General features: G+C 37.9%; 1 protein-coding gene, 1 long non-coding RNA gene and 1 pseudogene across 5 annotated transcripts; 2 read left to right on the forward strand and 1 right to left on the reverse strand.

The window, feature by feature from the left end:
- Nucleotides 1-383: 383 nt before the first annotated feature.
- LOC113683363 (cysteine protease ATG4D-like) lies at nucleotides 384-9,033 on the reverse strand. Its single transcript, XM_089186621.1, has 11 exons — nucleotides 8,734-9,033; nucleotides 7,512-7,595; nucleotides 6,497-6,709; nucleotides 6,311-6,366; nucleotides 5,728-5,864; nucleotides 5,287-5,357; nucleotides 4,466-4,614; nucleotides 3,555-3,633; nucleotides 3,107-3,183; nucleotides 2,468-2,587; nucleotides 384-2,110 (listed from the first exon to the last, which is right to left on the reverse strand). The coding sequence occupies exons 1-11, from the start codon at nucleotides 8,900-8,902 to the stop codon at nucleotides 1,901-1,903; spliced, it is 1,365 nt and encodes a 454-aa protein (XP_089042747.1). The 5' UTR covers nucleotides 8,903-9,033; the 3' UTR covers nucleotides 384-1,900.
- A 220-nt stretch (nucleotides 9,034-9,253) lies between these two features.
- On the forward strand, nucleotides 9,254-11,026 carry LOC113683373 (putative ATP-dependent RNA helicase DDX4; annotated as a pseudogene). The gene is made up of 3 exons (XR_016180785.1): nucleotides 9,254-9,287; nucleotides 9,809-10,076; nucleotides 10,709-11,026. The product of XR_016180785.1 is annotated as a putative ATP-dependent RNA helicase DDX4 (transcript).
- On the forward strand, nucleotides 10,818-15,112 carry LOC149037943 (uncharacterized). Of its 3 annotated transcripts, XR_016180858.1 has the most exons (4): nucleotides 10,818-10,955; nucleotides 11,826-13,012; nucleotides 13,635-13,745; nucleotides 14,408-15,112. It is a non-coding gene; the product is annotated as an uncharacterized LOC149037943 (long non-coding RNA). The 3 variants fall into 3 exon arrangements; XR_016180857.1 differs by lacking the exon at nucleotides 10,818-10,955 and having other exon boundaries at nucleotides 11,121-13,012; XR_016180859.1 differs by lacking the exons at nucleotides 10,818-10,955; nucleotides 11,826-13,012 and adding an exon at nucleotides 13,094-13,231.
- The last annotated feature ends 660 nt before the right edge of the window (nucleotides 15,113-15,772 follow it).

The raw sequence follows: 15,772 nt of genomic DNA on the forward strand, positions 1-15,772 counted from the left end.
CTGTTGGACTGCACAGCGAAATAGCAAACGGCGCGGTAGTAACGGAAATAAAAGTAGAGGGAGGTTTGGGTCTGGTCATTACGCGCCCGACCAAGCCTCTCTCGTTTTTTTATTTCATTCTTCCTCTACAATAGCGTTGTAGCTTGAACGGGCTATTCGCTCCAACGACGAACCAATGCTCAAAGCCTCGACTTTAAAAATCTCTCATCAGTGGCCGATTCATTTTATCAACTCAGTTGATATAACCAAATTCTCCTAAATATTAACCCCGATTAAAAATGACACACTTGAAAAATTTAGACTAAATGTACTAAGATAACAAATCATAATATAACACCATCTAAATAAAACCTACATACACTACAGGAAGAAAAACGACGTTATAGATTAATATCATTTATTATCAAAATTATAAAAATCTCTCAGCTTTTTACAAATCTCATATTCCTCAGAATGTTAATGTATTTACAATTCCAATGTCAATATTTTCATTTTAAAATTAAACGGCTTGACTTATCTTCTGTCACGTCACACCTTTTAAGAAGCGTTGCGTGACGAAAAGAACGTTCCCTGACGTTATTTGATAGTCAAACAAACTTCAACCGCAATTGCGTAGCAGAGAGTTGAGACAAACAAATAACTGCTACAAGTAACCGTAAATTAACTCGTTATTTCAAATTCACGAGTGCCTCACATGGCACGCTAAAAATTTATTAAAATAATTCCAACGATTAAAATGGCAGGTTATTCCACAGTTTTTAATCAATAAAACATTTTGGCAATTATATTAAATAAATCCTCCTCCGCAAAAACACTCAAGTTTATCAGGTAGAAGTTGTTCACCTTGATCGAGCACCTAATTCTCGTAACTAATTTATAAGGAAATATGTGGCATCCAGAGGGAAGAAGTTTGGGAATCAGATCTTGGGAGTCACAGGGTTAACAAATTTTCCTCTAAAAAATCTCCCAGCCTAGAGAACTGCCACGACAGTTTTCGAACGAAACAGCCTGTCCAGGAAAGACTACCTATCACAGAAACTGTTCACCCTTTAACTCCCAGACGTGATTAACATGAAACTTCTCCCTATAATATCCATACATTATTCAGAAAATGGGTAATGAGAATATTCAAACTTATCAGGTAGAAGCTGCTACCTTGATCTAGCACCAAGTTCTCATAACCAATTTACAAGGAAATGTGTAACAGCTACAGGGGAGAATTAACAATCAGATCTTTGGAGTTAAAGCTTAAGAGTTGAAGGGAGTTGTATTCCAAAACGTTTTCCTTCACAAAGGTTCTTAATAAGTCTTAAACGCTAGCCGGTATATACAGGAAACAGTTTTTTTCTTGGCTAGTACACTTGCCATAGTAAAAGTGTCTTGTGTGAATACAACATAGGAATTGTTCGGTTAAATTGTACTACGAGAGCCCTTGGTAATACAAAACATGCCTATGACCTTTCGCTCTCAAGTTCCAGATATAAATTCTCAAAACTATCTGCCATACATTTCATATAATTTTAGTTCTGAGAATGTAACGTTAGAAAATATCCCTTGAAAGATATTTTTCTATTTTCTCATCACCCTCCTGCTAGAAAATATATCGAAATTATGAGGAGAATTTAATTGTTGAACACCTCCAAGTGTGGAAGGGTTAAGTCTTTGAAATTTCTTAAACAGGTTAATTTGTCACTAACGGCAGCCCACTTGTGCAAAGAAATGGAGATATCGTGCTAAAAAGTAATTTCTTTCCTTTGAAAAACTGTGATTAAGTTCATTTCTTGGACAGCGAGCTAGTAGTCAGGGGTAAGGAGGTCAGGAGGTGGGAAGGGAGGGGGGGTGGGGTGACTATGGTCAAGATTGGCAGATTTACACAGATTGTATTGAATTCTAGAAATTGTCAAAGAACGACATACTCTTCAGTTGGAGGACTGCTGCTTAGCGTCAACGGACTTGGGACACTGTTGTTTGATCTCTCTGGTCTATCACTTTCCATAAGGCTCTCGGATAGGTTCGCGCTGCGAACCAAATCTTCGGAAGCCATCGGTTTCCGATGAGACGCGAAGATGAACATAGGATAATCACCGCGCTGCATCGGAGGCCGTAAAACCTAAAAAAAGGAAAAAATAATTAAAGATAAATAAGCAAAGCTTCAGAACAACACTTTATCTAAGACAAGTTCTAAAAAGGCACGTGGCCGAAACCCTTACCAGTCTAACAAGACACCAAAATATTTCCCAGAGCGCCTTTCGATTGTGCGATGTAAAACCAAAAACAAAGTAATACCAACGGCCAATCAGAAGAAAGGAAAATTGAGCCAATGAGAGCTTAAAGAAAAAACAACCGAACTGCCCAAAGCGCGGGAAAACGCACACGAACGAGTCGTGATTAGCGTTAGTTTTGCATCTGGTTGGCCGACAGAGTAGCTCGAGATTTTGAACTGATCACATAAAGATAAAGCACTCACCTCTGTGGTCTGTTGTCGAAATCTCTCAAAGTCAGCTTTGGTATCACAATAAAAACCTATCGTACACGAGGGATCCATTTTTTTAAACGACATTGTGCGTGGCTGAACACTGTGAAAAGACTGAAAGCAAAATAACACGCCCAATCAATAAAATTAAAAGCAAGAAAAAATTCAAATCGAAAAATTTACTCTACGAATTGATGAAAAAGCGACAAAAAGTAATTACAAAAAAAATTCTTCAAGCCCGAATATCTTTACCCTTGCGTTTCTTCACGCGCACCACTCCTCCACGTTTTGTGTCTTTTATGTTCACATTTCGTGTGTGCGATCGATCTATGCGATCCTTCTCGCGCGCACCGCATAACTAGCTTTCTTCTCATACGCGCATTCTTTTCACGCAAGTAGTGAAGCGTGTATTTCTTCACGACCACGTTGTTTTTAGGTTTGTGTCTTAACGAACACACGTATTTCTGTGCTTTATTGATAAGTGAACTGTATGTGGACCTGCCATTTAAATTTTCCACTGTTGGAAGCAAGAAAAAGTCATACAATCTTGAAACCGTTTTGTTACTAAAGATGTAATCCCCTTTCACACGGTGTAAATCCTTAGTGGGTGCTTTTTTATTTCACAAAATTTACCTGCGTTGGAAAGTCATCCTTGGACATGTCTACAGCCGCTTGACAGTAGTGAGGGTCTAAACAAACCATTTTGTCATCTGTAAAAAATAAATATAATAATGACAATAAGGTTCGATTATCTTGTGATAAGAAGGCCAAGGAATTTAAGTAGCGGGAATGTTAAAGCAATAAAGGCAAGGACGGAAACAAAGGTGGTTAAGGGTAGCCTATTCCGTGCGTTCAGTTAGTATCTAAACAAAGTGACATAGCAAACAGCGCGATGGTAGCGGTATAGCGAAAACTAGGGAAGTCTGGGACGGAACCCGGCCCAAGCCTCCCTCGTTGTGTCACTCCTCCGTAACTGTATTGCGCCATATACTATCGCGGATCGTTTCAACAATTAAACGCTTGACACAGGCCAATAAACCGAGGACACTACTGATTTAAACAATGAGGAGGGTTTTCTCACCTTGGAAACCAACAAAATAAAGAGAGTGTTTAGGTCGTCCACCTATGATTCCAATACAATGATCTAAAGTAAAAAGAGACTAGAAGGAAAAAGAAAATCATTAGGGAGTTTTAGATCCACGTTTGTTTCTGAATACGTGTGACCGCAAACGTCAAGGAGTCTCGTGACCAGACTCCAGCGGTCACGTTCGCCGTTTGCCGTGCACGTTTGAGCTCTGGCAAGGTAGTTTCAGACAACTGAACTCCCTTAGCGCTTTTTTTCTTCCTGTTCGAAAGTCCTCACGTATGTGCTATAGGTACATATGAATTGAAGTCTTTTCTTTACAAATAATACGTTTGGGAAGCTAGAAAACCAATCTCTTAGCCAAATTTTGTATTTGAAATGAAGAACCCCCATCCTATGTGTAATTTCCAGATGGTGGCGCGCATGATGATTTTTTTTCAGGCGAAAGCCGACGTCGATCTAAAATGCTGAAAGTCTCGAAACTTCTAACTTCTAACCACAAACTGCTGACCGCGGTTTGATGTTTGCCGTGAACACACCAAACGTGGATCTAAAACTCTCTAATCAGAAACTTTGCGCTGGACAGTATATCGTTTCAAATAGTTGTTGCATTTTCCACGTCTCTCGCTGGGTGACACGGTGGATAACAGTTCATGGGCTTGCCTAAGAGCGGGCCATGCGCACTATCAGCGCGGAGAGATGTAAGGCGAATTGTCACGTTGTTCAAGGCCTCATACTTTTGCAAGGGCAAAAAAGCTGATGTCGAAGCAATAACAGCGATTCCCTACTCGCCGGCTTAAAATTGCCTTTATTTTCCCTCTCTCTCTCCTTTATCTTTACGCTGCAAATAAACTTTCATTTTTTCGCTTATGCCGGACTTCCTTAGACACCGACATAGTATCCCTTACCTTAACACAAGGTATATAAATGGGATTTAGTGCTTCACCACCAAGCCGAACAGGAACTAAAATAATAACAGATTGCCACTTGCCACCGGAACAATTCCAAGTGTGTGTTCTACAACTCGTACAAAGCTTTTCTACTTCATCTGTATAAACTGTAATATGATGAAAGGTTCACATGAGACAATGCTGTTTACCTTTTAACTCTCAAGAGTGACCAAAATAGAATTTCTCCTTACAATTTCAATACACTGTCAAGCAGACAAGTGGTGAGAATAAAAAAATATATTAACTAGGGGATTATTAGCTAATCCAAAACCAAATTCCCCAAACTAACATCACAAGAACTATATGGCAGACAGTAAGGAGAATTACTAATGAGATCTTGGCAGCTAAAGGTTTAATAAAGCCCTAAAGCTAACTTGCGAGTGAGCCCTCACTATACGCGCTGCAGGACGCGCGTTTCTCCGCCCGTGGGTATCTTTGAGAGGGGCTGAGGAGTGATTTGTTGGGGGTCTGGCACTAATAATGAGACCTCATTATCAGCCCCCTTGAAGACGTCTCGACGGTTTGCGTCGCTCAAGGCCTGAAACTTTCCCGCTAGCGAACCGAAACCCGTGCTGAGGCGCTAGAAATGAGTGCATACTCGCAGGCTAGTCGGTAGTTGGCTCAAACCGTTGGCTGATCTGCCATTTTAAGCCCGCATCTTTCTCCTATTTTCTCCAAACCTACTGACGAAAAATCGTACATTTATTGCAATACCAAGGAAGACATTTGCGCCGCAACCATTTCCCAGTTTTCATTTTGAATGCATACATGTAATTTACCTGTACAATCTTGAGCGACATAAACGTTAATGTTGTGAAGTAAAGGATGCGTTCCTCCTGCCATTGCAAGTCTGTCAAAGAAGAAGAAATTGAACAATAAATATGAATTTAGAAGTGGCACATCTACGAGACAGTTGTTCTTCTAACGTATCAAGGACACAAAAAATTTTGGAATTTGTGACAAGTTTTCTGAAGGAAGCAGCCACAGGAAAACACTCAACGCAAGGACGAGAACAGACGGTGATGCGACATCAAGCTTAGAGCCTGCTTTCGCAATTCGTCATAATTACCTTTCCTAAAAATATACGTTTTGTTTGCCGAGAATACAGGTGTTAGTTTTAACCAATTGTTCCTCTTTATTTTTCTTTTCGGGGGGGGGGGGAGGGAGGGGCAAGGGTGTTGCCTGATTGACTTGGTCTCAGATTATGTCAAATTATGTACCTGAGAATATGAGCAACTGAAGCAGGTCCGTACCAGTCCCCTGCCTGCTTTCCAGTGTGTGCCCCAATCGAGACAAGGCGATGCAGTGAAAACGGGCATCTTTCTTCATCTTCTAAATCTCCAAAAAATCGAAGAATCTAAAGGAAACGCAACAAAGAACAATTGTGTATATGGAATTCACATATTGACATTTTAGCCAACCTGCAGAGAAGGTACTTGATCTCACCCTTAAATCTCTTGACCCTTTAACTTCCAGAAGTGATTAACTTGTAATGTCTCCCTAAAATAACCATACATTCTCCAGCTTACCAGTAACAAGAATACTCATACTCGCCAGATAGAGGTTGTTATTTTGATCTAATTCAAAATTCTCAAAATTAATTTACAAGGAACTGCAAAGAAGCTCTAGGAGAGAATTGACACTCAGATCTGGGGAGTTGAAGGGGTTAATCTTAAGTGAAGAATGACCAATATGTGATTTTCCCTCACAGTATGACAGTATCACTGCTGAATCAAACATTTACAAGGTAATGCCTCAGATAGAAAGGGACAACAGAAGACCAACTCATCGACTATTACTCACTGTTTTGTAAAAATGTTCTTGTTCTCTGCTGATGCATCTTCCTGTTGTCCTAAACTCTACAAAGAATCACAAGAGCAAGAGCAGTTTTCAACCAAGTGTCCAACACTAAAACCTAAGTAATCACCACTGCATAATACAGCTTTCTCTGTATTGCAAAGTTTAATTCTTTTTTTTTTATTTTCATACCTCTCTTTAGGAAATGATAGACCAAACCAGTTGCAATCATCATTTGTCCACTTCGTAACATGCATCCCCAGCCACAATCAGTGGTTAACGTTGAGTCACCGAGTTGCGGAATTTCTCGTCGATAGGTCAGCCAGATTAATGAGTGAAAGTCTCTTTGAAATTCATCCATGCTTAAAACTTTACACTTTTCTGTTGAGTGTACTCCACTAAATTCTGTCAGAGGAGAAAACTTCCTTCAGTGTGTGACTGTGTATGCATATTGTACAACTTTAATTCCCATGAGAGACCATGACATAATTTTCCTTACAATACCAAGCAGACAAGGGATGAGAATAAAGAAAAATATCAATTAGTGGATTTTAAATTGATCCAATACCAAATTCTCCAAACTTAAATAAAGAGATTTGTATAGCAAACTGAATGGGGAATTACTAGCGAGATCTTGAAGGTGAAATGGTCTTAAACACTTCTGGGTTTATAGAGGCTCTGTAAGTATCAAGTGTCACCTCCACATCTAAACCATAGGCCACTTTACATTTGTGCACTTAGTTGCCAAGCCTTTGATTTGGAGTGAGGCTGAAGGTGACCTTGTTGTGATAGAGACCAGTATCTAGTTAGCATGATAACAAAGTAATTTACATCTGAAAAGCAGCAAGGTTTGTATCATAACAAGGTCACCCTTAGCCTCAATCCTATTCAAAGGCTTGGTAACCAAGCACACAATTGTAAAATGGACTATTCCCCAGCTTTTGGTACAAGTCTACATTACTGTCCATTAGGCTATCTTGTTGACAAAAATCCTAAATGATAAGCATAAAAATTACCATGATTTTTAGAATATAACATGTAGAATTTAAACATTTAAAAAATTCTGGGTTCAGAAAGGCTGTGTAAGTATCAAGTGTCTTCTCTGAAAACTCCCTAAAAGTTCCCCAGCTTTTTTTACAAAGTCTTCAGTACTATCCATTAGGCTATCTTGATGACAAAAAGTCTAAATGATAAGCATAACCTTTACCATGATTTCTAGCATGATAACATCTTCCTAAAAGCCATATTGGTGAATCTTCATTAAAGTGTGCTTTGAAAGGCACAACAAATCCTGTAAAAATATTAAATAAATAATGTTTCAATTGATAATCAAAGAAATTTGCAAGATCTGCAGCACATAGTAACCATTAGACACTTCAGAGCTATTTCAAAATGGTGACAACTTAACCCATTAACACCCAGGAGAGATTAACATGTAAATTCTCTCCATACTATCCAGACATAATCCAGCAAACAGGTAATAAGAATACTCAAATTTATCAGCTGGGTTGAAGTTGAAATCTTGATCTCTCTAACACCAAATTCTTGCAACTTTTTTGAGGATATGTGTAAAAGCTAAAGGGGAGAATTAACAATCAGATCTGGGGATGAAAGACCTATTTGCAAGCACAAATTATCCCCAAGAATAATAACCAAAGAACAGATTTTATAAAAAAAATGTGAGAGCCTTTTAAATGTTTTGGAAACCTGTTAACCTATGACTTATAACAACCGTTAAAGATCAGTGGAAATTTTCCAAAATCAAGGAGTGTACAATCAAGCAATTGTAAAAAAAAACTAAATATTTTCATTTGTCAAACCAAAACACTGGTAAACCTTTGGATCTTTTCCAAAGCAGTCTTCAACAATAGAGAATGGCAAGGGATTTTGAAATCTGAATGTGATTTGTGTGGAAGGCATCCCAAACAGAAAAAATTCAGCCCAAATCGTGCTTTCCCCTTCCATTTCCATCAATATTCAACGAGAAAAAAAAGACAACTGCAATTTTAGAGTGAAGCTCTAAACATATAGATGTATGCTTGGCAAATGGTATGTGTGATAGCTGAAGAGTTAATTTCAGGTCAAAATGATCTCCAAACAGTTCAATTTATTTTTCCAGCTGCATTATCACATTCCTTAAGCAAAGGACAACACAAATCAAACTAGTGTGTGATCATGTTGACTTACAACACGAACGATATGCTTTATGCGTGATGTTTTCAATTCAAGCTCGTATAAATTACTATTTTCACAGTTCTCACAGCTACGAGGGAGAAAAATAAAAACACCCATGAGAAAGATAAACAAAGGTATCGCCTACCAGGCCAATAAGTATGTTCAGAGACCTACGATGATATGATAGACGTATTATTTTAGCTGATGAGTGAATATATATATTAAAATGGTATATTTGATATCAACTTACTGACCATGTCTCATGTTGTTCCACATAGACATTAATTTTGTCTTCAGCTTCTCGCCGTCAAACAGTTCATCGTCATCACTGTCACTAGAATCTTTCATTTCCCTTGATTTCTGTCGAGAAGCACTCTGTATATTTAGTAAACCAGAGCCTAAGCTTCCGGCTGAACCCGCCATCTTGAATGTTTACGTTCAGGAACCTCCTGGAACCATATCGATTTATGTCTCTAAGCCCTCACCATATATGTAATCAGCCGCAAAGTCATTCCCAGTTCTCGCTTGAAACTGACGCTGAAGTGTCACACTCAACTTGCGAAATCGAGTTAATCACAGAAAAAAAACGATGGCAGATTATAATAGGGTGTTTATATGTGGAGTCTACTGTTATTCTCCTGCCATGAGGAGATAAGAAATCGCAGCCAAACGATCGGAGGGATATAACAGTCTCTGATTTCCAAATTTCTCATCTCGTTTTCAGCTCCGTGATCCGCCTGAAGCTATACTGAGATTTATTTTTCCTTCATCAATATGACACGAAACTTGAATTCAGGGGATCTTCGGTGTTTGACTTGAGCTTTTTTTTTTTTTAATTTTTTTGTTTTTTTTTCGCCCCCGGAAATACCGAAAGTTTAATTACCCCTAAGCACTTGGGCCCAAAATTTCCCGCCGATCGTTGTCGAGTGAATTCATACAAGCTTTCGATTTGCCATCAATTGCTGCATTTTATGTCTCAGAGAGCAGCCAGACTTAGTTTTTGGCACTTTTAAAGAAGGTGGCAGCTCCACAACAGTAGGTTGAATTATGTGTCTCTCCACATCTTTATGGGTTCTACAATGTGATGTGTTTTGTTTTCTTATCGTGTAGCCCTCATTTGGCGGTGGATTTTGGGCAAGCAAAGGCCGAGGCTTCGGTACCTGGAATAGTAATGACAATTTTGTCGATGAAGCTCCCAGACGAAAGGGATAAGAGCTGAGCCAAAACCTCCTCGACGTGGTTTTGGCCCTGCAAATGGCTTCGAAAGTGGCTGTCACAATGCTTTTGGTGGAGGTAGAGTTCTAAATTGATTCTATTGTTTTTTTACAGACAGATCAGGCCCAGTGACAAATCTTCCCCCAGATCCATCTGAGAATGAGGAGGAGATGTTCCGTTCCATCGAGAGAGGCATCATCTGTGACAAGTACGATAAGATTCCAGTTGAGGTTACAGGAAAAGAGGCCATAACAGTAAATCAGTAAATGTCCAAAAAAACAAAGTACACTAAGCCCACCTCTGCGCAGAAGTATATAATACCCACAATCCTTGCAGGAAGAGATGTCATGACTTGTTGTCAAACAGGATTATAGGAAAGACGGTAAACATCATCCTTTAACACGCCAAGATCAGTGTGCATATCCTCCACATTGTTCTCAATACATTTCCAAAGATGCTGAGGAGAGATTTGTTTGAAAATCAAGAGCTTTTTCAGTTGATTATTTTCTTTATTCTCCTGACCTTAATGTAATTCAGGGGCCAGGGTCAAGTGGTGAAACAGACTGAGTGCATGTGTTTGGAAAGTACACAATGTGACCTTCCTTGAAGAAAAATTCCTTAAACACGAAGGCAAGAAATCTTTACTGGTGTCAAACTTGGGTGACGATGAACAATTGTACTGTCAGCTTTGGGTGCTTAAAAATAGCTGATACATCTTGCAAAACTTGGCTTAGAAATTCTTAGGTTGCTAATTCTAAACTTTTGTTGTGGCAATTTATATTTTAATTAGTCATCCTATGGATATGACTTTTTGTGTATGTTGCTGGCCATTATCGACTAATTTGCATTGTAATTCTTAGAAATCTATTATTATAATATGGATGGAGAGAAATTAAAAAAAGTCAAAATATGGCGAAGCTGTTGTTAGGCTTCTGTTCAGTCAGCTGCTGTTGCTGTCATCCTGTTAATTGAATGATACGAGAGTAAAACTTTAGCACTTTTGTTCAATTCCAGGCTGCTTTTCTCCTACCTGCCATGTCTGAGATACTGAACAATTCACTGACCAGCAGTGAGCTGTCAGACATTCAAACTCCACAAGGTCTTTGTATTTCTCAGAAAGTTTTCATTGGAAACTATGCTAAAGCCAGTGTGTATTTATGGAGGGGTCAGTGTATCACATCATTTGTGACAGGTTCAATGTGGTTGTAACTTTCTTGTTGCTACACCCAGGCAGCTCAAGTATTTCATAGAGGAAGGACTGGTGAGAGAACATGTAACATTAACCTGATCATTCATAAAAAAAAAAAAATGTAATAAATTGTACTGAAATACTTTAAAGATTTATCCTTCTTTTGCTTGAATATAGGTTTAATTAAGGAATGGGGAGAGGGGAAATGTAGGCAGGGTGTCAAGAGCTTAATATATGTGAGGATCTTGGTGAAAACATGCAGGGGATGTCTGAAATTGCAGGAGAAGTAAAGCAGAACTATTGCAGTTCTTGATTACCAAAGACATCTTACGAATTGAACATTTCTCATAAGGGGTAACATTAATTTGATTCATTTCATTGTTTGTGTTTGGGTTTCCCTAAAGAATGTTCAGTTTCTGATTTTGGATGACACTGACACAATGCTTGACATGGGATTTGAGGCAGACATCAGGAAAATTGTGGAGACATTGGGGATGCCTGAAAAGACAGAGAGACAGACTCTCATATTTAGTGCAACTTTCTCTGGGGAAATTCAACGTCTGGGTGGCAACTTTCTCAATGATTACTTGTTCTTGATGGCAGGGATGGTGGTATCTCATCAGACATTCAGCATGCAATCTTTTTTTTTTTTTTTTAAACAATTTTATTCTGACCTTTCATTTACACAGTTACAATTTTACATTCATAAAATAGGTTAAAAATGATAACAATTGGATATATCTAACAATGTTACACAGTTACCCTATTTTCAGCTTAAGAAAATATACAAATTAAACTAATTAAACCAAGCAACATAACGTAAAAAAAAGAGAGAAAAAACAGGATAAAAGGCAAATCGGCTTAAGATTTTTGAAATTATTAACCATTCCTTTTCATTTGAATATCCATTTCTTTTCGAAGAAGTTTTTCTTATTTTCTCAGCATACAATCTTGGATGTGCCAGAAGATCAGAAGTGAGAAAAGTTGACTGAATTACTCAGCTGCTCAGGGAAAGATGCAAAATCTGCTTTTTTGCAGTAGTTAAGAGTTAGGAGTGTTAAATTGTAGAGAAAGTCCCATTTGAGCTAAATTAAAAAGACTTTCATTAAAAAATTTGCATGATGCACCTAACTGTTGACCACATGGCTTTTGTTGAAATAAGAAATATGAGCCGGCTTTCTTGCAAGCTTGTTTTTGCAGGAAGGATTTCCTACTGTAAGTATCCATGGGTAACTTCAAAATCAGTTTGATGGTATACTCAACCACCAAAACAACAAAGATGGTACCCAAGTCATTTGGCGCTCTATTGTTATCTCATATTGGTAAAATGCTGTTTTCAGTTTATATATTGGAAATGAAACTTGATGCATGTATGTATTGATCTGATTTTTTCAAAAAGTTTTTTTTTGAGTCAGTCTTAAGTTTAGTTCCATTACCACCAGGAAATGTGCTGTAAACAACTGAAAACTAATGCATGTTGTAAAACTTTCTAATTCAATCTCATCTGTGTTGAATTTTAGGACCAATTTCTTCGCTTTTGTCTATGAGTTCACAAATAGAGCAAATTTAGTACTTATAGAAAATGTTGAAAGATTTGTTGAAACAAGAATGGTTACTTGATGTGTTCAAATGTGGGCAATATGGTATTTTTATCAACAGTTTTAGACTCAGGGTTGGAGCTCAAGGATTATTGTATTCTTCACCTGGCCATACAACCGAAAGGGAAGCTACCTTCTGAGAAAATTGTTTTGGTTTAAAGTTAAATAGATTAAGGAAACTGTGTCTTATTATTATTCACAAGGCCAAAACATGCCACAGCTGTCACATATTTCACATATTACCTTTTTAATTATAGAATTCGTGCAAGGCTGTAATGATATGTGTAGATGATTATACCCATCATGGGTAGGAGAAAAAATGGACCGAGCATGACCTCTAAGAAAAATTTTAATTCATGGAAAGCTATATTCCTTGGTTTTCCACAGTTCTTTCTTAACTGGATCTGCAGTATTGATTGTCATTGAATTCTGTATGTATGCACAGTGTTCAAAAAGGCCATAGGAGGCAGTTTGTTTTGTTTTCAGTGATTGCCTTTAGCAAGAAAGAGAGGAAGCTTTAAGGGACTTCAGGTTAGGCTGCTGTCCTGTTCCTATTGTCTCAAATGTTGATGCCCGTGGCTTGGACATAGATGATGTCAAGCATTTTGTCAACTATGACTTGCCAAATGAGATTGAGGAGTTTGTACATAGAATTGGTAGAACAGGATGTATTGGGTATGAAGGCAAGGCTACAACTCTCTTCCAGAAAGGAAAAGACAATAAGATTGCTAGGGCAAAATTCTGTCTGATGCAAGTACTTTCTTTTGGTTTGTGTTTCATGATGTTGCTTTGTTATGTTTTGTCTTTTCTTAATATGAGTGAGTAAATTGATTCACTTCATGTATGTTGAGAAGGTCTTTAACTTTAGCAGTTCTGTTGAATGCAAATTTTATGATACATCCAGGCACCTTAATCATCCAGTGCATATCCTTGGTTATCTGGCTGCTTAGAGTGCACATTGTTCTTCATTATCCAGTGGAATCTGTTCTTTGGGTGAATCATTTGCCTACCTTTAAAGCAAACTTTTTGAAGGCACCATTTCTTGACCCAAAAGTGGGTACAGTGTAGTACTCCAAGCTATTCTGTAGTATGTTATGGCCTGAGTTGCTCTGAAAAGTTGACATTTCCTCTGACTTGCATGTGCTCATTGTAGGCTTCACAAGAGGTGCTAGAATGGTTAGAAGAGATTACAGAGATGAGTGCAGAAGGCACAAGTTATGGCCCAGCAGGAGGTCATTTTGCATCCAGAAACACCAGGAAACAGGTACACTAAAAATATTTTGACAACTTCCCATGGTGTAACATACATGAAGCAATTAATCTTTTACACCCAGACATCCAGTCAACATGCATATTCTCCATACTGTTCTCTGCAACATTTGCAATGATGCTGGCAAGGAGGATTTGTTTATTAACAATCAAGAGCTTCTTGAGTTGGTGATCATTGATATAATTATATTGTGACCTCAACGTTAAATTTAGGGGTGATACTGCAAGGGAATATTAGATGCTAGCCTCCCTTACTAGTTATATGTCAGTTTTAATGATGCCCCTCTGCTTAAAAAAAAAATGATACAAACTGCTGTTGTATCTGAAAATCTTTGACATACAGTCATGTAAAACAAATGCAAATTTTGCCATTAAAAAATGGTTTTGGTAAAAGTTTGGAGTACTTATCCTATCCATGGTTATTTGAAGAGCAAAGAGCCAGATGTACAGTTTTATTGTTACATCATAATTATTTTCATTCACATAAATGTTCAATTTGTAGCCTTGAAATGTTTTAGGTAGTTAATGACCTCAAGAAGTAAAGAATTTCTTCTTTACATTCAGTGCAATTTCCCACTGCAAACAAAGATAAGCAGTTAGAAATTCTTCTTTTTATACCTGAGCAATGTTAAACCTCTGATTTGATCTTTGTGGTAGTTTGGCAACAGCAATGGCTGGGGAGGAGAGTGGAATAGTGAGGAAGCTAATGCTCAAACTAACAGCCTAAATAGCAGCACTGTTGCCTGGTCTTCAGCTGGTGGTATGAAAAAAGAAGAAGAGTGGTGATTTTCGCATCTTCAGATAATTTGTTACTGTTCTGATTCATGTCATCAAGTGGCATGGATATAGTTTTTTATACTGATTACTTGGTTTCAGTTTTGCATTATTGAGAGTTTATTGGATTGGTTACATGTACTTTACCTTACCATTGTTGAGCTGAACTATAATGGATTGGAGTTGTACACTATTGACAATGGCTGGTGTCATGCCTTGGCTGGAAGATGAGGGGAATAAAAACTACATTGCAATTATTTTTTACATCACAGTGAACCAACATGTGTGATGGAACAAGGTTCAGAGAGAAATATAATCACTGGATTCATCAGAGTGGGGTATCTTCTGTAAAGTTCCTAACTGCTTTTTTGTTGTGTGATCATTTTGGAACATTGATAGCTATCCCCAATAATAATAACCAGAGAACATATTTTGTTTTAAAAAAATATGTATGAAGCTTTTAAATATTTTGGAAACCTGTTAACCCTTCAACCCCTATGAGTGACTAGAATCTAATTTCTCCTTACAATATCACCCTTGAATCACTCATGAAGGCCATGAGAATAAAGGAAATGATCACCAACTAAAGAAGATCTTGATTGTTTCACAAATTCTCCTCATCGATACCATAGGAAATGTCTAGAAATCATAATGGAGAATATGCCTACTGATGTTAGGAATTAAAGAGTTAAAGATCAATGGTAATTTTTTCAAAATCAAGGAGTGTCCAAGCAAGCATTTGTCAACAAACAATATATTTTCAGTAGTCAAGTCAAAACACCAGTGTCACGGTAAGGAACATTTAATACCTGAACCTTTGCTAAAACAGTCTTTAAGAAGAGAGAATGGCATAGGATTTTAAAATCTGAGTATGATTTGTGTGAAGGTATCCCAAGCTTCGCTCGTGGTTTCCTACGCTTATCTCGTGTTCTCCCAACCTCCCAAGTGTTTACATCAGGCTATGTAAACACGGAAACCATTTTACATTTCTTCACGATAAACTGTTTGGAGAAACTGCAGAATATCCTGCCACTTTGGTCCACCTCATTTGCATGTGCCGGGAGGCTTTGAAGATCGAGGCATAACACAATAAACGTTATTCTAACTCAATGACATGTAAATGGTATTCTGAAGCTTAGCCACTAAATTCTTTCGCTTCTCTTGATTTCTGTCGAGAAGCGCTCTTTACATTAAATAACCCAGAGCCTAAGCTTCCATCCTTCATGTTTACGGCTAGAAATATCCTCA

The sequence above is a fragment of the Pocillopora damicornis genome, chromosome 11 (genome assembly GCF_964200805.1).
Source record: "Pocillopora damicornis chromosome 11, jaPocDami1.2, whole genome shotgun sequence".
Lineage (NCBI taxonomy): Eukaryota > Metazoa > Cnidaria > Anthozoa > Scleractinia > Pocilloporidae > Pocillopora > Pocillopora damicornis.

What these genes read in the sequence shown, in the direction of transcription:
- LOC113683363 (XM_089186621.1), bottom strand. Translation starts at nt 8,902, where the DNA reads ATGGCGGGTTCAGCCGGAAGCTTAGGCTCTGGTTTACTAAATATACAG. An exon ending in AAGAACATTTTTACAAAACA is followed by an intron (nt 5,865 to 6,310) that starts GTGAGTAATAGT and finishes CGTTTCCTTTAG; the next exon opens with ATTCTTCGATTTTTTGGAGA. An exon ending in TTTATATACCTTGTGTTAAG is followed by an intron (nt 3,634 to 4,465) that starts GTAAGGGATACT and finishes TTTTCCTTCTAG; the next exon opens with TCTCTTTTTACTTTAGATCA.